Raw genomic sequence first — 20,791 nt, 5'->3', positions numbered from 1 at the left:
TGGGTTTATTTACTGTAGGAAGTTTATCTTTCAAATTTTTATATGTAAATTTACTCTTTGATATTCTATCAAACTTGCCATCTTGGAGTAAGGAGTTTTTTTTATGCACAAGGGTTGTTTTACATCTTGTCTCTGTTTTTTTCAGATACAGAGCTAGTTTGTCTTTTTATAGCAAATTATTACTTCTCTTTTCTTTGCAGTGCACTTTGTGACACTATATTCAGCAAATTCAAAACTGTATTCAGTTTTTTCTCAAAAATTTCCTTTGCTCAGAAAACTTTACTTCGTTATTTTATGGGCCTTTTGTTACCTCACCAAAATTCCCTTCTTTATAAACTTTTGTTTCTGTGTTCTCTTAAGAGACTGCCATCAGTTGTAATCTTGCCTCCTTGACAATAAATTACAGAGAATTGGATGGTGATACTTGTAGTGTGATACCTGTGGTGTTGGTACTTGTGGTGTTGATACCTGTGGTGTTGATATTTGTGGTGGTGATACTTGTGTTGGTACTTGTGGTGACAGTACTGTCTGTTAACCACACCAAAGTTTTCTTGAGGCTTTAAGTTGTGTGTACTTCTTTTGGTAGTGTACTTACTAGGAGCTTTTTATTGTACTCTTTGGCATATTCTGTATCATCTATAAAATCCCCCTCACTTGAAAGGTGTGACTCCTGTTTCTGAAACACAGGACGCCGGGTGTTTAACTTACGGTATTTGTCGTGGGTCTCTGTAACTTCACCAAATTGTCCTTCTTGTTGCAGATTATCTTTGTATTTTATCTCTCTGCGTTTTTGGGCTTCCTTTTTAGCAAACTCCTTGTCGTATTCCGTATCATTTAAGAAGTTTCCTTCGGTTGCTAGATTAGCTCCTTGATGATAGACTACAGGGCGTTGGGCGTTAAACTTACGATGTTTGTCTTGCTTTTCTGTCACTTCACCAAAGTTTCCTTCTTGTTTCAAAGTGTCACTGGTTTTCCATGGAATACGCTTCTTAGAGCCTTTTACTTGATACTGATTAACGTACTCGGTATCGTCTTCAAATTCACCCTCAACTGCTAGATTAGCTTCTTGCCTTTTCACTATAGGACGTTTTGTGTCAAACTTACGGTGCTTGTCTTTTGTTTCAGTTACCTCACCAAAATCTCCTTGCGCTTTCAGATTGTCAGTATTTCTTTTGGAGCTACGTTTATTCGGATCTTTGTTGTGGTACTGTTTGGCGTATTCCGTATCATCTAAAAAATCCCCCTCAGTTGAAAGATATGCCCCCTTTTTCTGAACTACTGGACGCTGGTTGTTGAATTTACGGTGTTTGTCGTGGGTCTCTGTCACCTCTCCGAAATTGCCTTCTTGCTGCAGATTATCTGTGTATTTTATCCCCTTACGTTTTTGAGCTGTCTTCTTAGCAAACTCCTTGTCATATTCTGTATCATTTGAAAAGTTTCCTTCGGTTGCTAGGTTAGCTCCTTGGTGATAAACTACAGGGCGCTGAGTGTTAAACTTGCGGTGTTTGTCCTGCGTTTCTGTCACTTCACCAAAGTTGCCTTCCTGTTTCAAATTGTCGCTGTTTTTTTTTGATATGCGCCTCTCCGAACCTTTTACTTGGTACTGATTAATGTACTCCGTATCGTCTTCAAAGTCTCCCTCATTTGATAGATTATCACCTTGTCTGTGGGCTACAGGACGTTTTGTCTTAAACTTGCGGTGTTTGTCATGCGTTTCTGTGACCTCATCGAGATCACCTTCTTGCTGCAGATTATCTGTGTATTTTATCCCCTTACGTTTTTGAGCGTTCTTCTTAGCAAACTCTTTGTCATATTCTGTATCATTTGAAAAGTTTCCTTCAGTTGCTAGGTTAGCTCCTTGGTGATAAACTACAGGGCGCTGGGTGTTAAACTTGCGGTGTTTATCATGAGTTTCTGTGACCTCATCGAGATCACCTTCTTGCTGCAGATTATCTGTGTATTTTATCCCCTTACGTTTTTGAGCGTTCTTCTTAGCAAACTCTTTGTCATATTCTGTATCATTTGTGAAGTTTCCTTCAGTTGCTAGGTTAGCTCCTTGGTGATAAACTACAGGGCGCTGAGTGTTAAACTTGCGGTGTTTATCATGAGTTTCTGTGACCTCGTCGAGATCACCTTCTTGCTGCAGATTATCTGTGTATTTTATCCCCTTACGTTTTTGAGCGTTCTTCTTAGCAAACTCCTTGTCATATTCTGTATCATTTGTGAAGTTTCCTTCGGTTGCTAGGTTAGCTCCTTGGTGATAAACTACAGGGCGTTGGGTGTTAAACTTGCGGTGTTTGTCTTGTTTTTCTGTCACTTCACCAAAGTTTCCCTCTTGTTTCAAATTATCATTGGTTTTCTTTGAGATACGCTTCTCGGAACCTTTCCCATAATATTGATCAACGTACTCTGTATCATCTTCAAATTCTCCCTCAGTTAAGAGATTAGCGCCTTGCCTCTTCGCTACAGGACGTTTAGCTTCAAACTTGCGGTGCTTGTCCTGTGTTTCTGTCACCTCACCAAAGTCGCCTTTAGGTTTTAGGCTGTCTGTTTTCCTTTTGGTAGTGCGTTTAGTGGCGTCTTTCTGGTAGAACTCTTTGTCATACTCTGTGTCTGTGGCAAATTTACCCTCTGTAGAAAGATTAGCTCCTTGGTGTTGAACCACTGGTCTTTGGGCAGCAAACTCACGGTGTCTGTCGTGAGTCTCTGTAATCTCACCAAACTCTCCTTCTTGCTTAAGATTATCTCCTGCTCTTTTCCATCTTGTTAGCCTATCTGAGTCTTTCTTGTAGTATTCTGCTCCGTATTCAGTATCTTCATCAAAGTTTCCTTCAGCGTTGAGGTTTGCTCCTTGCCTCTGCACTACTGGCCGCTGGTATTCAAATTGACGGTGCTGATCATGAGTTTCTGTAAGCTCACCAAAGTCTCCCTCAGGGGCAAGGTTCGAACCTTGTTTATATACAACTGGGCGGTAGGTGGCATATGTTTGGTACTTATCCTGATGTTCTGTAGACCCATCTAGAGTGCCATCGGCACCAAGATTGTCCTTCTTACGTCCAACCTGAAACATCATAGTTACATTATATATATATATATATATATATATATATATATATATATATATATATATATATATATATATATATATATATATATATATATATATATATATATATATATATATGTATATATATATATATATATATATATATATATATATATATATATATATATATATATATATATATATATATATATATATATATATATAAACATAGAAAAGAGTAAGGTGATGAGGGTATCAAATGATTTAGATAAAGAAAAATTGGATATCAAATTGGGGAGGAGGAGTATGGAAGAAGTGAATGTTTTCAGATACTTGGGAGTTGACGTGTCGGCGGATGGATTTATGAAGGATGAGGTTAATCATAGAATTGATGAAGGAAAAAAGGTGAGTGGTGCATTGAGGTATATGTGTAGTCAAAAAACGTTATTTATGGAGGCAAAGAAGGGAATGTATGAAAGTATAGTAGTACCAACACTCTTATATGGATGTGAAGCTTGGGTGGTAAATGCAGCAGCGAGGAGACGGTTGGAGATGTCCTGTCTAAGGGCAATGTGTGGTGCAAATATTATGCAGAAAATTCGTAGTGTGGAAATTAGGAGAAGGTGTGGAGTTAATAAAAGCATTAGTCAGAGGGCAGAAGAGGGGTTGTTGAGGTGGTTTGGTCATTTAGAGAGAATGGATCAAAGTAGAATGACATGGAAAGCATATAAATCTATAGGGGAAGGAAAGAGGGGTAGGGGTCGTCCTCGAAAGGGTTGGAAAGAGGGGGTAAAGGAGGTTTTGTGGGCGAGGGGCTTGGACTTCCAGCAAGCGTGCATGAGCGTGTTAGATAGGAGTGTATGGAGACGAATGATACTTGGGACCTGACGATCTGTTGGAGTGTGAGCAGGGTAATATTTAGTGAAGGGATTCAGGGAAACCGGTTATTTTCATATAGTCGGACTTGAGTCCTGGAAATGGGAAGTACAATGCCTGCACTTTAAAGGAGGGGTTTGGGATATTGGCAGTTTGGAGGGATATGTTGTGTATCTTTATACGTATATGCTTCTAAACTGTTGTATTCTGAGCACCTCTGCAAAAGCAGTGATAATGTGTGAGTGTGGTGAAAGTGTTGAATGATGATGAAAGTATTTTCTTTTTGGGGATTTTCTTTCTTTTTTGGGTCACCCTGCCTCGGTGGGAGACGACCGACTTGTTGAAAAAAAAAAAAAAATACACACATATATATATATATATATATATATATATATATATATATATATATATATATATATATATATATATATATATATATATATATATATATATATATATATATACGTACATATATATATATATATATATATATATATATATATATATATATATATATATATATATATATATATATATATATATATATATATATATATATATATATTGTGAAAATATTAAAATAACGAAGTTATTTTTAATGTTTACAATACGTGTATGCCAACTACAATAAAAAAAGAATTAACTTCATACAGACACCGAAGTACATGAGAGTAATAAAATAAGAAAACATGCCCAGGGTAGACAATAAGAAATAGATTAGATTTTGTTCAGATTTTTAACCCGGAAGGAAGGTTAATCACTCGGAATAATTCAATAAAGTCATTCTGTCTCATTTCCATTGGGTTCCTCTAATCTTGTTTGTCAGGATGCGACCCACACCAGTCGGCTAACACCCAGGTACCTATTTAATACTAGAGGAACAGGGGGAGCAGGTGTAAGGAAATATGCCAACATTTCCGCCTGTGCCGTTATTGAACCACAGACACTCAGTATGTCAATAAAGTGCCCTACCAACCGAACCATGGGACTCACACCTATTTCATTGTCAACATTCCTACTGCTGCCTAATATATAACTCTAAATTTCTCAAATCCAATCTATTTTATACCTTTGATTGCAATCTTACGTTATTGGCACTTAATGGGAGATCTTAAGTCTCAGAACGTAATTTTATATTCGAAGTGGGAGATTTGGCTACTTTAGAGAGAGTTTCTTTATAACATTCCTCTGTTCACATATTTAACGGCAGTTTATAAAAGTACATTACTGTTAAAACAACCAATGTGCTCCGTAAATATTTACAACAACTACAATTATAATTAGAGCAAGTGAAGTGATGAATCATATTAGAACGTATCTAAAGTGACTACCACCAGTTAGAGGAATTACGTATATAAACTTTAATATGTGGATAACTTACTTATGATGAATGACATACATGTTCAACACTTCGGTATCTTTATTGGCTAGACGTTACGTCTGATTGCTCAACCACTAGTTATGAGTGACAAGATTTGGATTTGAGGACCTGCCTATAATGGGCCAGTAGGCTTGCTGCTTTGCCCCTCAATTTCTATGGTCTTACTGATACTAGTGGGCCCCGCCTCCTGTGATACCCTCCACACTTCTGCATCTCGCTGGCTCTGGTATGAAAGGCTGCATTCTCATGCTTAAGCTTCACAATGATTGAAGCTATGGAGCTGAACACTTAGCAAGGCTACAAAAGACTAGCAGTGCTTCCAAAATCTAAAACGTTTAACGGATTTCTGTTTCACACTTCTATGATGGGATGGGAATGTTTTTACCACACTCCGGGCACATAATATGAGGAAACTTACACATATGTTTGTGGTGTGGTCGGTAACGTTCCCATAAACAGCCTCACACTTATACCTTACCTTAGTTCTGTAGTTGTTATCGTAGCCCTTGTATGCTGACCTGACTTCGGTAGTCCCATCAAATTCGCCTTCTGGCCCGAGGTTTGATCCCTGTTTGTAGACTACCGGTCGTGTGTATGTGAAGATAGGGTTATAATCCAAATATCCCCCAGACGGATCGTTGTCGGGGTCGTAGTCTTGGTCATTGGGGTTGTAGCCTAGGTAGTTTGGATCGTAGCCTTGGTAGTTAGGGTCGTAGTCTTGGTAGGTGGGGTTGTTGCCCAGGTTATTGGGCTCGAAGCCCTGGTAGAAGTCTTCGTATGGAGTGTCGTAGGCAGTGTCCCTGTCGACGAAAGTGAGGGACTTATTATCACAATCAAAGGGCAACACCAAACCCGTAGGGGTCATACAGAGTATGTGACATGGGAAGCCACTGATACCTTCTTCCTTGCCTCAGATAATTTCCCCTCTTATATGTTGCTGTCTTGCAACACCGCACAGCTCCTGACGACGCTGTAGAGTGCAAAAGACCTAGAGCTAAAAATTTCCATATCCCATGTGGCTTGTTCTGCATTGTTACAATTTGTATTGCACATATATATATATATATATATATATATATATATATATATATATATATATATATATATATATATATATATATAGACCTAGGTCAGACCTAGGTAATAGGTTGGTAGACAGCAACCACCCAGGGAGGTACTACCGTTCTTCCAAGTGAGTGTGAAAAGAAAACCTGTAATTGTTTTACATGATGGTAAGATTGCTGGTATCTTTTTTCTGTCTCATAAACACGCGGGAAAACAGGTCTATCTTGGTACTTCTACTGACACTTAGGTCACACTACACACACACACACACACACACACACACACACACACACACAGGTGCTATGTGTACCCCTAACAACAATATTCAACACATCCATCGAAACAGGGCGACTACCTGAGGTATGGAAGACAGCAAATGTAGTCCCAATTTTTAAAAAAGGAGACAGACAAGAAGCACTAAACTACAGACCAGTGTCACTGACGTGTATAGTATGCAAGGTTAGGGAGAAGATTATCAGGAGAAGAACGGTGGAACACCTAGAAAGGAATAAGCTTATCAAGAAGAGCCAACATCGTTTCAGGGACGGGAAATCCTGTGTCACAAACCTACTTGAGTTCTATGACAAGGTGACAGCAGTAAGATAGAAGTAAGCGCAAAAACTGGAGGACCAGGCAGGGATAACAGGGAAGGCACTACAATGGATCAAGGAATACCTGTCAGGAAGACAGTAGCGAGTCATGGTACGTGGCGAGGTGTTAGAGTGGGCGCTTGTGACGAGCGGGGTTCCACAGGGATCAGTCCTAGGACTGGTGCTGTTTCTGGTATTTGTGAACGACATGACTGAAGGAATAGACTCCGAAGTGTCCCTGTTTGCAGATGATGTCAAGTTGATGAGAAGAATTCAATTAGACGAGGACCAGGCAGAACTAGAGATGGATCTGGACAGGCTGCTGACTTGGTCCAGAAACTGGCTTCTGGAGTTCAACCCCACCAAGTACAAAGTCATGAAGATTGAGGAAGGGCAAAGAAGACCACAGACGGAGTACAGTCTAGGGGGCCAGAGACTACAAACCTCACTCAAGAAAAAAGATCTTGGGGTGAGTATAACACCAGGCGCGTCTCCTGAGGCGCACATCAACCAAATCACTGCTGCAGCATATGGGCGCCTAACAAACAGCGTTCCGACCCTGTACACTGTGTACGTTAGGCCCCTATTGGGGTATGCGGCACCAGTCTGGAACCCACACCTAGCCAAGCATGTAAAGAAACTAAAAGTGCAAAGGTTTGCAACAAGATTAGTCCCAGAGCTAAGGGGTATGTCCTACGAGGAGAGGTTAAGGGAAATCAATCTGATTACACTGGAGGACAGGAGAGATAGGGGGTACATGATAACGACATATAAAATGCTGAAAGGAATTGACAAGGTGGACAGAGAGAGAATGTTCCAGAGATGGGACACAGCAACAAGGGAACACAGTTGGAAGTTGAAGACTCAGATGAATCACAGGGATGTTAGGAAGTATTTCTTCAGTCACAGAGTTGTCAGGAAGTGGAATAGTTTGGGAAGTGATGTAGTGGAGGCAGGATCCATTCATAGCTTTAAGAAGAGGTATGATATAGCTCATGCAGCAGGGAGAGTGACCCAGTAGTGGCCTGTGAACAGGCGGGGCCAGGAGCTGTGACTCAACCCCTGCAACCACAACTAGATGAGTACTATATATATATATATATATATATATATATATATATATATATATATATATATATATATATATATATATATATATATATATATATATATATATATATATATATATATATATATATATATATATATATATATATATATATATATATATATATATATATATATATATATATATATATATATATATATATATATATATATATTATATATATATATATATATATATATATATATATATATAATATATATTTATATTATATAAGAGAGTGGTGAAGCAATGTAAAAAGAGAGCAAATGAGAGAGTGGGTGAGATGTTATCAGCAAATTTTGTTGAAAATAAGAAAAAGTTTTGGAGTGAGATTAACAAGTTAAGGAAGCCTAGAGAACAAATGGATTTGTCAGTTAAAAATAGGAGAGGAGAGTTATTAAATGGAGAGTTAGAGGTATTGGGAAGATGGAGGGAATATTTTGAGGAATTGTTAAATGTTGATGAAGATAGGGAAGCTGTGATTTCGTGTATAGGGCAAGGAGGAATAACATCTTGTAGGAGTGAGGAAGAGCCAGTTGTGAGTGTGGGGGAAGTTCGTGAGGCAGTAGGTAAAATGAAAGGGGGTAAGGCAGCCGGGATTGATGGGATAAAGATAGAAATGTTAAAAGCAGGTGGGGATATAGTTTTGGAGTGGTTGGTGCAATTATTTAATAAATGTATGGAAGAGGGTAAGGTACCTAGGGATTGGCAGAGAGCATGCATAGTTCTTTTGTATAAAGGCAAAGGGGACAAAAGAGAGTGCAAAAATTATAGGGGGATAAGTCTGTTGAGTATACCTGGTAAAGTGTATGGTAGAGTTATTATTGAAAGAATTAAGAGTAAGACTGAGAATAGGATAGCAGATGAACAAGGAGGCTTTAGGAAAGGTAGGGGGTGTGTGGACCAGGTGTTTACAGTGAAACATATAAGTGAACAGTATTTAGATAAGGCTAAAGAGGTCTTTGTGGCATTTATGGATTTGGAAAAGGCGTATGACAGGGTAGATAGGGGGGCAATGTGGCAGATGTTGCAGGTGTATGGTGTAGGAGGTAGGTTACTGAAAGCAGTGAAGAGTTTTTACGAGGATAGTGAGGCTCAAGTTAGAGTATGTAGGAAAGAGGGAAATTATTTCCCAGTAAAAGTAGGCCTTAGACAAGGATGTGTGATGTCACCGTGGTTGTTTAATGTATTTATAGATGGGGTTGTAAGAGAAGTAAATGCGAGGGTCTTGGCAAGAGGCGTGGAGTTAAAAGATAAAGAATCACACATAAAGTGGGAGTTGTCACAGTTGCTCTTTGCTGATGACACTGTGCTCTTGGGAGATTCTGAAGAGAAGCTGCAGAGATTGGTGGATGAATTTGGTAGGGTGTGCAAAAGAAGAAAATTAAAAGTGAATACAGGAAAGAGTAAGGTAATGAGGATAACAAAAACATTAGGTGATGAAAGATTGGATATCAGATTGGAGGGAGAGAGTATGGAGGAGGTGAATGTATTCAGATATTTGGGAGTGGACGTGTCAGCGGGTGGGTCTAGGAAAGATGAGGTGAATCATAGAATTGATGAGGGGAAAAGGGTGAGTGGTGCACTTAGGAGTCTGTGGAGACAAAGAACTTTGTCCTTGGAGGCAAAGAGGGGAATGTATGAGAGTATAGTTTTACCAACGCTCTTATATGGGTGTGAAGCATGGGTGATGAATGTTGCAGCGAGGAGAAGGCTGGAGGCAGTGGAGATGTCATGTCTGAGGGCAATGTGTGGTGTGAATATAATGCAGAGAATTCGTAGTTTGGAAGTTAGGAGGAGGTGCGGGATTACCAAAACTGTTGTCCAGAGGGCTAAGGAAGGATTGTTGAGGTGGTTCGGACATGTAGAGAGAATGGAGCGAAACAGAGTGACTTCAAGAGTGTATCAGTCTGTAGTGGAAGGAAGGCAGGGTAGGGGTCGGCCTAGGAAAGGTTGGAGGGAGGGGGTAAAGGAGGTTTTGTGTGCGAGGGGCTTGGACTTCCAGCAGGCATGCGTGAGCGTGTTTGATAGGAGTGAATGGAGACAAATGGTTTTTAATACTTGACGTGCTGTTGGAGTGTGAGCAAAGTAACATTTATGAAGGGGTTCAGGGAAACCGGCAGGCCGGACTTGAGTCCTGGAGATGGGAAGTACAGTGCCTGCACTCTGAAGGAGGGGTGTTAATGTTGCAGTTTAAAAACTGTAGTGTAAAGCACCCTTCTGGCAAGACAGTGATGGAGTGAATGATGGTGAAAGTTTTTCTTTTTCGGGCCACCCTGCCTTGGTGGGAATCGGCCAGTGTGATAATATTTATATATATATATATATATATATATATATATATATATATATATATATATATATATATATATATATATATATATATATATATAATATATATATATATAAAATATATATATATATATATATATATATATATATATATATATATATATATATATATATATATATATATATATATATATATATATATATATATATATATATATATATATATATATATATATATATATGCAATCGCTAACAAACGATACAAGATGGGGGGAGATGAATGATAGCTCTAGGCCTTTGACGCTACAATCGGCACATTATCATGGGCTTGCAGTTGCAGAAATGAGTAGGAAGTTCAAGCAGATTAGTTACCGGGGGGAAGGGGATTGGGACGGGATTGGACATTTATTGCGCCGTTATTTTTATATCTTGTTCAACTTCGGTTCTGATTCCCCTCGACTACAACAGTGGAGAAGAGGATTACGAGATGCTAGACCAAGTATGTGGCAGGGAATGGCTTGATTAAGGTCAAGCAGATGTCTCAGCTAGGAGGTTGGTGGACGAACAGAGTTATTGCTAATGAAAATTGTTTTTGAAAACGGACAATTTGAAGAATAAGACACTTGTGTGACATTTGGAATCTTTTCTGAGGAAACGTTTCACCAGTCAGTGGCTTCTCCTCTACATTGGCCTGAAGAAGCCACTGGCTGGCGAAATATTTCCTCAGATATTCCCAAATGTTTCCCAAATATTCCCAAATGTTGTACAAATGTCTCATTTTTCAGTTATTGCTGCTTGAGACGGTTTTGCAATTCGGCGTGATGGCGTCTCCTCAGGTGAGGATAATACCTCAACGATCTCTTTGGAGCTTTGGCTGAGTTTTCGGGAAGATATTTTCGCTCATATTTTGATTACAGAACAAGAAAAGAAGAAAAATATCTTGCTGGTGTCACTTGACTCCGAAACATTCAGTGTGTCGGATGATTTATATGCACCAGATTTACCTCAACAAGGAGTATGATGACCTGGTAGGCTCATTAAATGGTCATTACACTGTGAAGACACGTATCGCCACAATCTCTTGGCTTTTCAACAAAGAAAGAAGACAGGAAGAAGTGTCTTTGTATGGATTGTATACAGCGTTGAAGGTTTTGGCAAAACCACTGATTTTGGGACCTAGTTAGAGACTAGCTATTCACGGCTGTGGAGTGTGAAGTATATTTTTCTAACTCAGCGGCATAGAATCTAAACTTGAAGGTTTGTCATCGCCAAAGATTTTTGGAAGGATCTTGAACCTGGAAAAAATGTCTGAAAAACAACAGGTTCAGGAATTTAGAGCAGTGAATACAGGAAAAAAAAGTGTACATATAGGCTCACACGTAATGTGAATTTTTGTAATAAGAAGGTTAGTTAATTTAATATCTTTATTATGCACCCCATACCCATCCTGTGGGCGGTAGTCAAAAGATTACAAAGGTACATAATGGGTCCAGGGACTGGATCCCAAAGTTAATAAGAAGGGACTTGTGAAAATAGCGTGTGGAGAGACATCAAAATTATTTCGTAGTTCTAACAATAATGTTTTTGAGGTTAGTGATGAGAGAAAGAGGTCACTGGAAGAAAACAACAATGAAACAGGTTCACTAAGAAAATCTGTTCTGTAATGCTTACGAGTTGTTGGGGTATGTTGGGTAGTTGTAGGGGTAGTTGGGACTGTAGTCGTTGTAGTTGTCCTGGATGTGGTCCACCAGGGGAGTGAGAATGGGTGCCCTGGAGGAGCGAGCGTTCGTCCCGTCACCGTAGCGACTGTCAACACAAGAGTTAGTTTAGTAGTGTATCAACATGTACAATAGAATATAGTTGCAATTTGCAACCATATTCTATTGTATATAATTATTATATGGTGGGAACACTCGCAGTGTAAATACATATGATAGTTACATGGAAATAACATCGCGAGGTGTTGCTGCAATTCTATATAATAGTTACGTTGTGGGAACAAAAGCTGTGTTTTCTCTGTCAACAATGGTTTGATACACGAAGAAATGAAATAAACTGGATTTCTTCTCTTTAACACGTGATCTTCCGTTATAAAAACAAAATATGGGTTTCCTTTCGTCTTTCAAAGTAGCTTCAGGGCTCCTCCCGCGGACAGATAATCGTAAAATAATCGTAAACTGCACCAATAAAACTCCGGGAAAAACATGGCGGCTGTCCCTCACTGCCACAACACTTCTTCGCACAAAAAAATTACAGAACGAGTTGTAGATAATTCAGATATGAACGCAGTTATGTGTACAAGAAACAAAATGCAGTTTATGGCATTTAATGAGAAAACTTTCGTCCACCAGAGATTGATAAAGTCTGTGGTGGGCGAAACCTCGTCTCAGTAAATGCAGTAAACTGTATAAGATAAGATAAGATTTCGTTCGGATTTTTAACCCCGGAGGGTTAGCCACCCAGGATAACCCAAGAAAGTCAGTGCGTCATCGAGGACTGTCTAACTTATTTCCATTGGGGTCCTTAATCTTGTCCCCCAGGATGCGACCCACACCAGTCGACTAACACCCAGGTACCTATTTGCTGCTAGGTGAACAGGACAACAGGTGTAAGGAAACGTGTCGAATGTTTCCACCCGCCGGGAATCGAACCCGGGCCCTCCGTGTGTGAAGCGGGAGCTTTAGCCACCAGGCCACCGGGCCTGGGTAACTTTGCTCCAGTTACTGTTTTTGTGCCTTTAACATCTAAGAGAAAAACTCTTAGAAATGACTGCGTTATGAAAAGCCTCGTAGTAAACATTCTGATAATTATTTCTACATTTTTAACCGGGGTTTGTTGGCCAGAGGGGGTTGTTCATTGTTATTTTCTTACAAGTGAGTCGAGTCTAGAAGGACTGGGTCTGAAAAACAACTGTTTATAACACGGTCTTTATAAATTAACTTCTATGTTACTTATCATGTGTCATGAACACACAGGGATAAAACGTACATAACTGAACGTTTTAGCGATAAATTACCTGAGGCATGGAAGACTGGACAGCTGGTCACCGACACACACCGTTATCACCAGTCATTTAAGAACTGAGACCTGACTGGTGCTCCAGTCTTCCTGTCTCGTTGACGTTGATTTTCCGCTAAGCAACGATGTTGTTTTATTGTGTTAGTGGGTCATAGTGGCTACCACTTGGTCACACAATATTGATTTCATTACGTAATCAGTATTTGTGACCGGGTAAGAACGCTTAAGTGAATTTACACTGACAGGTATTCATCTCGTGGTGTATGTACGTATATACACCAAGATGTGTATATCTGTGGATATACAAAGAGAGATGTTTATCTTTTTATATACACGAAGAGGGGTGTATCTATATACTTATACACCGAGAGGTGCGTATTTCTCAGTGTATACCAAAAATGTGTATCTCCAGGCATATATACACCGAGAGGTGTCACCCAGTGTATATATTCTGAAAGGTATATATTATAAGAAAGGGTAGCTCTAATTTCTTGGATCGAGAACCCTTCAGTAGCATCTACTAATAGACTCCTGGTTTATGTGCTGCCAGCAGTAACAGTCTGGTTGATCAGACCCTGATCCACCACGAGGCCTCGTCTCAGACCGGGCCGCGGGGGCGTTGTCCCCCGAAACCCCCTCCAAGTATACTCTCCAGGTATACCCTCCCACCCCTCCTTTGAAATGGCTAATTACACCGCAACAGAGGCATATGACAGGGAGGGAAACAATCACGGCGTAGAAAATGCTCAGGGGACTCGACTCAATAAAGAGGGTAAATGTTATTTGAGATGCTATAAAATGAGGCAGAGGGCATGGCAGATCAAGATGAAAGCGAGGGTAAGAGTGATTGCTTTCGTCTCAAAAGCCAATGAATCTGGCCGTCAGTGGTTATGAGGGTGGGCCAGGAGCTATGACTCTCCTTTAAAAAAAAAAATCACCTGTGTGAGTACTCACGCAGCTTTAGAAATACGAGGCTGGAAATTAGCGAAAACAGCCATAATAGATCATGTGTGTGAATCAGACGTAGAGATTCAGGCCGTCCTTCCGAAAATATTACTTAGAGAATACACGTACAGCTTCATGAATGAGTGTGATAGAGCTTACAAGTCTGGGAATTAAAAAAAAATCATGTCATAAATACTTGGTAAGTTGTACCAGGAGCAGAGACTCGTCCCCCGCAAGCAATACTAGTTGCCAACACATTAAAGAAGACATAACGTCACGAACATAACTAGTCAGGTGACACTAAAAGGTAATTGCAAACAGTCACACACACATAAACAAGAATAAAAACATGATATACACACAACTCCGAAATAATGAAGTGGTCAGGTTGACAAACATGATGCGTGGTGTTAATGTTACCTGTGTTACCCGAGACACAACCATGACTGAGATATAGCACTACCGTTTTTATTTTTAATTTGCTTGTATTTGGTTAAATGTGTTTATATATTTGCTTATGTAATCTATCTTACCCTAACCTAAAATATAATAACGCTATTATTTTTCTGCACACAGGGAGCTTTCTGAATCTGACTCTGAGAATAATGTAAAGGAACTATCGGTGTAGAATGAAGACAAGTGGACGGCGAACACTCGACGTCTTGTCTGGGGGTAATAGTGCCACTGACAGGTTATACCGAGCCTTACGGCTACGCTAGCAGATGCCTTTATAAATGATTCATGCTGCGTGCATCCTCCTAGGTGCTAGCGGAGGCTCCGGTATACACCGGTGACCTACATAGTGATGTGTACACCCACGATCACGAACTGTCTCTTGCGTGTTTCTAGTTATGGCTCACGTGAGACTTTGCTTCTGTGGACAAAGAAGAGGAGCTTTATGCCATCGTCTCCAGACTACGAAGAAGCATAAGAATTTGGTATAAAGCTGCCCAGTTATACTCTAGGAACAACCAAACAATCTCTTGAATAATGGAAAAATAAGTATGATGCATTATATCACTGTAAAAATACTTAATAAAGCTGAATGAAAAAGATCCCAGAACTAAAGCAATTCGAATGCAAGGATGACTGAAGGCTTCAGAACAGACATCTCTTGACGTGAGGCATGTCTTCAGTGTCAAGATGTTTACTATAACACATAAGTACAGTGTGGTAAGGTTATTCTCTAAGGACCGAGGACGACGCCAGGTCATACTCTACGAGGTGACCCTCTACCCTTCTTCTACCGCTATTGACACGTTGAATCCATTATTACGATTGTCACTGGTACTCTAACCTTATGTTCGTCACTGGCAGGATTAGTTTCTCTGCAAGACCGGTGAGTGTGAGATATTATTATGTTTACATATATTTCGTCATTAGTCTTTTGTATATATATATATATATATATATATATATATATATATATATATATATATATATATATATATATATATATATATATATATATATATATATATATATCCTCATTTATTCTCTCTGTTGACGAGCCTTTTGCGCTATTCCTTTCATGCCTAACTTCTTTATCTGCGTTCCACTCTACACTCTCTCTCTCTCTCTCTCTCTCTCTCTCTCTCTCTCTCTCTCTCTCTCTCTCTCTCTCTCTCTAGCTCTCTCTTTCTCTCCAGCTAAGCCAGTAGTAATACCCGGATCTCGTGTACTATTACAATATACAGCTGAGATAATCGGTGTTGCATGTTTGGTGGTAAAAAGACCATAACAGCGAGGCGGAGGTGGGAGGGAGGAAGAGAGAGAGAGAGAGAGAGAGAGAGAGAGAGAGAGAGAGAGAGAGAGAGAGAGAGAGAAACAGACAGAGAGACAGTCAGACAGAGGAGAGGAGAGTTGGTGATTTGTTTGTGGAGTTGTAAACAATACATCAGATAAAACTACATTACATAATGACCAGTTCAAAACTGAGGAAATTCTAACACTCTCATTACCATAACTAGTGTTTGCACCAAGACTCGTGGATGCGACTACATAAGACAGTAACACACTGACACTAACAAGAGAGTCGGACATGTCTGTGTAATACATTACGATTTTGAGAGAAAATGAACAGTGTTAACAGTAGTTAAGTAGTGGGAACTACCCTGCCAGGCACGCTGATTGGTGGGTTTCAGAGGTTAGCAATTAGGTAATATATGCCGGAATCTCCCTTGATATATTAAATAGAAGAAATTTGGTTATACTCACAGGACGTATACACCGTGAGGTGTTGTTTCTCAGTATATTTGAGAGTTTACCTTTATTCCTTCTTAAAGTATTTATATATTAATGACTGGTAATGAAGGGGTTACATGCAGGCTTAACGATCCATGTGTAGTTGATAGGCTTTCAGGCCCATTAACTAAGCTGGGCATGTCTTACCAGTATACAGAGAGGAGGAGACACGTTCACACTTCAGAGCAACATACAGTGGACAAATGTGAGGAAATTGAGTTGTTGCTGCAACCGTGACACCTTTGACAAACAGTGCCTAGTAGACTACTAGTGCAGCCTATTGAAAATGTAAGTTAAGCAAAAAAAAGTTTCGAATTCAGTCTCTTGACTTCAATCTGCTGACTTCTGTCTCCTGTCTTGAGTTTACTGACTTAATCCATCTACTGCAGTCTATCCCTAAGAAGGTCACTAGAATCCCTCCCTACCAAGGTCACTCCATTCCTTACCAAGGTCATTCCAATCCTTACCAAGGTCATTCCAATCCTTACCAAGGTCACACCAGTTCCCCCTTGCCAAGGTCACTACTTTCTTTGACAAGGTAACTACACCCCCTACCAAGGTCGCAGTACATAGTCAAGAGAGAGACTAATACAACCTCGCTCGCTGTTACATTAACATAATTACAAATAACTGAGACATAACGTAACAGAAATGACTAAGTTACACACGACAATAAAGGATAATTTATTTATTTTGAATAATGCTAGACCTCGTATGCATAGCAGGTCGGTAATGATGCAGTAACTGTATGTAATTAATATAACTGTTGGTCATTTACAATCATTAGTGAAAATATAGTGACCTAAATTATGTTATTGTCTATTCCTAATGTTATTAATATTAAAAATAAAATATTAATGCTAATATAATTAAAACAATATTACCGTATCCTTGGTATTTTTTTTGTTCTTGTAATGTGAACAAAATATCTTCATTAGTGTGTGCTCAACTATTTGTAGTTACGGCGCTGAATGGCCCGTGTAGGTTTAGCCCTTCTTTTTTATTATATTTGTGGTTGCATGGGTCGAGTTACAGCTCCTGGCCCCGCCTCTTCACTGATCGCTACTAGGTCCTCTCCTTACTTCATGAGCTTTATCATACCTCGTCTTAAAACTATGTATGGCTCCCGCCTCCACTACGTCACTTGCCAGACTATTCCACTTCCTGACAACTCTATGACTAAAGAAATACTTCCTAACATCTCTTTGACTCATCTGAGTCTTCAGCTTCCAATAGTGACCCCTTGTTTCTGTGTCCTATCTCTGGAACATCCTGTCTCTGTTCACCTTGTCAATTCTTCGCAGTATTTTGTATGTCGTTATCATGTCTTCCCTGACCCTCCTGTCCTCCAGTGTCGTTAGGCTGATTTCCCTTAACCTTTCTTCATAGGACATTCACCTTAGCTCTGGAACTAGTCTTGTTGCAAACCTTTGTACTTTCTTTAATTTCTTGACGGGCTTGACCAGATTTGGGTTCCAAACTGGTGCTGCATACTCCAGTATGGGCCTGACGTTTACGGTGTACTGAGTCGTGTGTGTGTGTGTGTGTGTGTGTGTGTGTGTGTGTGTGTGTGTGTGTGTGTTCACCTAGTTGTGGTTGCACGGGTCGATTTACAGCTCCTGCCCCCGTCTCTTCACTGGCCGCTACTCGGTCACTCTTCCCGCTCCATGAGCATTATCATACTTCTTAAAGCTATGTATGGATCCTGCCTCCACCACATCACTTCCCAGACTATTCTACTTCCTGACAACTCTGTGACTGAAGAAATACTTCCTAAAAACCCTGTGATTCATCTGAGTCTTAATCTTCCCACTGTGACCCCTTGTTGCTGTGCCCCATCTCTGGAACATCCTGTCTCTATCCACCTTGTCGATTCCTCTCATTATTTTATGTGTTATCATATCTTCCCTATTTCTCCTGTCTTCCTGTGTCGTCAAGTCGATTTCCTTTAACACCTCCTCGTAGGACATACCCCTTAGCTCCGGGACTAGTCTTGTTGCAAACTTTTGCACTTTCTCCAGTTTCCTTACATGCTTGGCTAGGTGAGCGCTCCAAACAGGCACTGCATGCTCCAATATGGGCCTAACGTACACAGTGTACAGGGTCCTGAATGACTCCTTATTAAGATGTCGGAATGCTGTTCTTAGGTTTGCCAGGCGCCCGTATGCTGCAGCAGTTATTTGGGTGATGTGCGCCTCAGGAGATGTGCCCGGTGTTATACTCACCCCAGGTTTCTTTTCCTTGAGTGAGTTTTGTAGGCTATGGCCCCCTAGACTGTACTCCGTCTGTGGTCTTCTTTGCCCTTCCTCAATCTTCATGACTTTGTGCTTGGTGGGGTTGAACTCCAGAAGCCAGTTTCTGGACCAAGCCAGCAGCCTGTCTAGATCCATCTCTAGTTCTTCCTGGTCCTCGTCCAATTGAATTCTTCTCATCAACTTCACATCATCTGCAAACAGGGACACTTCGGAGTCTATTCCTTCAGTCATGTCGTTCACAAATACCAGAAACAGCACCGGTCCTAGGACTGATCCCTGCGGCACCCCGCTCATTACAAGCACCCACTCTGACACCTCGCCACGTACCATGACTTGCTGTTGTCTTCCTGACAGGTATTCCCTGATCCATTGTAGTACCTTCCCTGTTATCCCTGCCTGGTCCTCTAGCTTTTGCACTAATCTCTTGTGTGGAACTGTTTCAAATGCCTTCTTACAGTCCAAAAAAATGCAGTCTACCCACCCCTCTCTCTTACTGCCGTCACCCTGTCATAGAACTCCAGTAGGTTTGTGACACAGGATTTCCCGTTCCTGAAACCGTGCTGTCTGTCGTTGATAAGCTCATTCCTTTCTAGGTGTTCTGTCACTCTTCTCCTCATAATCTTCTCCATAACCTTGCATACTATACACGTCAGCGACACTGGTCTGTGGTTTAATGCTTCGTCTCTGTCTGCCTTTTTAAAAACTGTGATTACATTTGCTATCTTCCACACTTCAGGTATTCGCCCTGTTTCGATAGATGTGTTGAAGATTGTAGTTAGTGGTACAGAAAGTGCCTCTACTCTCTCTCTCAGCAACCATGGAGAGATGTTATCCGGCCCCATCGCCTTTGAGTTATGTAGCTCGCTTAGTAGCCTCTTCACTTCTTCCTAGGATGTATGTATTGCGTCCAACACTTGATTGTATACCCCACCTCTCCGCCTTTCTGGAGGCCCTTCTGTCTCCTCTCTGAACACTTGTTTAAATCTCATGCCGAGCTCCTCACATACTTCGCTCTCATTTTTTTGGGACCTCCCCTCCTTCCTTCCTCAGCCTGATTACTTGGTCCTTGACTGTTGTTCTCCTCCTGATGTGGCTGTACAACAGCTTTGGGTCAGATTTGGCTTTCGCTGCTATGTCATTTTCTCGTAGTGTCTTAGGGCCTCCCTTCTTACCTGTGCATATTCATTTCTGGCTCTATGACTGCTCTCCTTATTCTCCTGGGTCCTTTGCCTTCAATACTTCTTCCATTCCCTATCACATGTGGTTTTGGCCTCCCTGCACCTTTGGGTGAACCAAGGGCTCATCCTGGCCTTTTTGTTATTCCTGTTACCATTGGGCACAAACCTCTCTTCAGCTTCCTTGCATATTGTTTTCATATATTCCATCATCTTGTTTACTGACTTACCTGCCAGTTCTCTGTCCCACTGAATCCCTTGCTGGAAGTTCTTCATGCCTGCCTAGTCCCCTTTCTTGTAGTTTGGTTTCATTCGTCCGGCCCTTCCTGCTTCCCCATTCACTTGTAAGTCTACTATGTATTCGAAGCTCAGAACCACATGATCACTGGCCCTAAGGGGCCTTTCATATGTGATGTCCTCAATATTTGCACTACTTAAGGTTAATACTAGGTCCAGTCTCGCTGGTTCATCCTGTCCTCTCTATCTGGTAGTGTTCCTTACGTGTTGGTACACAAGGCTTTCCAGTACCACCTCCATCATCTTAGCCCTCCACGTTTCTTGGCCCCCATGTGGTTCCAAGTTCTCCCAACCGGTTTCCTTGTGGTTAAAGTCACCCATGATCAGTAGGTTTACCCTGCTCGCATGAGCCCTTCTTGTCTGTGTGTGTGTGTGTGTGTGTGTGTGTGTGTGTGTGTGTGTGTGTGTGTGTGTGTGTGTGTGTGTGAGTACGAGAGTGTCAAGGTAACCTCTCAGGTCTTTTACGCTGTACAAAGATTTACGAGCTAGTACACTACTG

The 20,791-nt window shown here is 40.6% G+C and overlaps 1 protein-coding gene across 1 annotated transcript in view; it reads right to left on the bottom strand.

Moving 5' to 3' along the window:
• Window positions 1-559: 559 nt before the first annotated feature.
• LOC128699492 (titin homolog) overlaps window positions 560-20,791 on the bottom strand; it is a gene marked incomplete at its 5' end in the record, with an annotated part of 50,491 nt that continues 30,259 nt past the window's right edge. Inside the window, 3 exons of the mRNA XM_053792255.2 lie at window positions 560-3,061; window positions 5,782-6,103; window positions 12,030-12,164. Of these exons, the coding sequence (XP_053648230.2) occupies window positions 560-3,061; window positions 5,782-6,103; window positions 12,030-12,164 (2,959 nt within the window). The remainder of the gene's footprint in view (window positions 3,062-5,781; window positions 6,104-12,029; window positions 12,165-20,791) is intronic.

Source organism: Cherax quadricarinatus, chromosome 61, assembly GCF_038502225.1.
Source record: "Cherax quadricarinatus isolate ZL_2023a chromosome 61, ASM3850222v1, whole genome shotgun sequence".
NCBI lineage: Eukaryota > Metazoa > Arthropoda > Malacostraca > Decapoda > Parastacidae > Cherax > Cherax quadricarinatus.
This window is presented reverse-complemented; position numbering and strand designations above follow the sequence as displayed.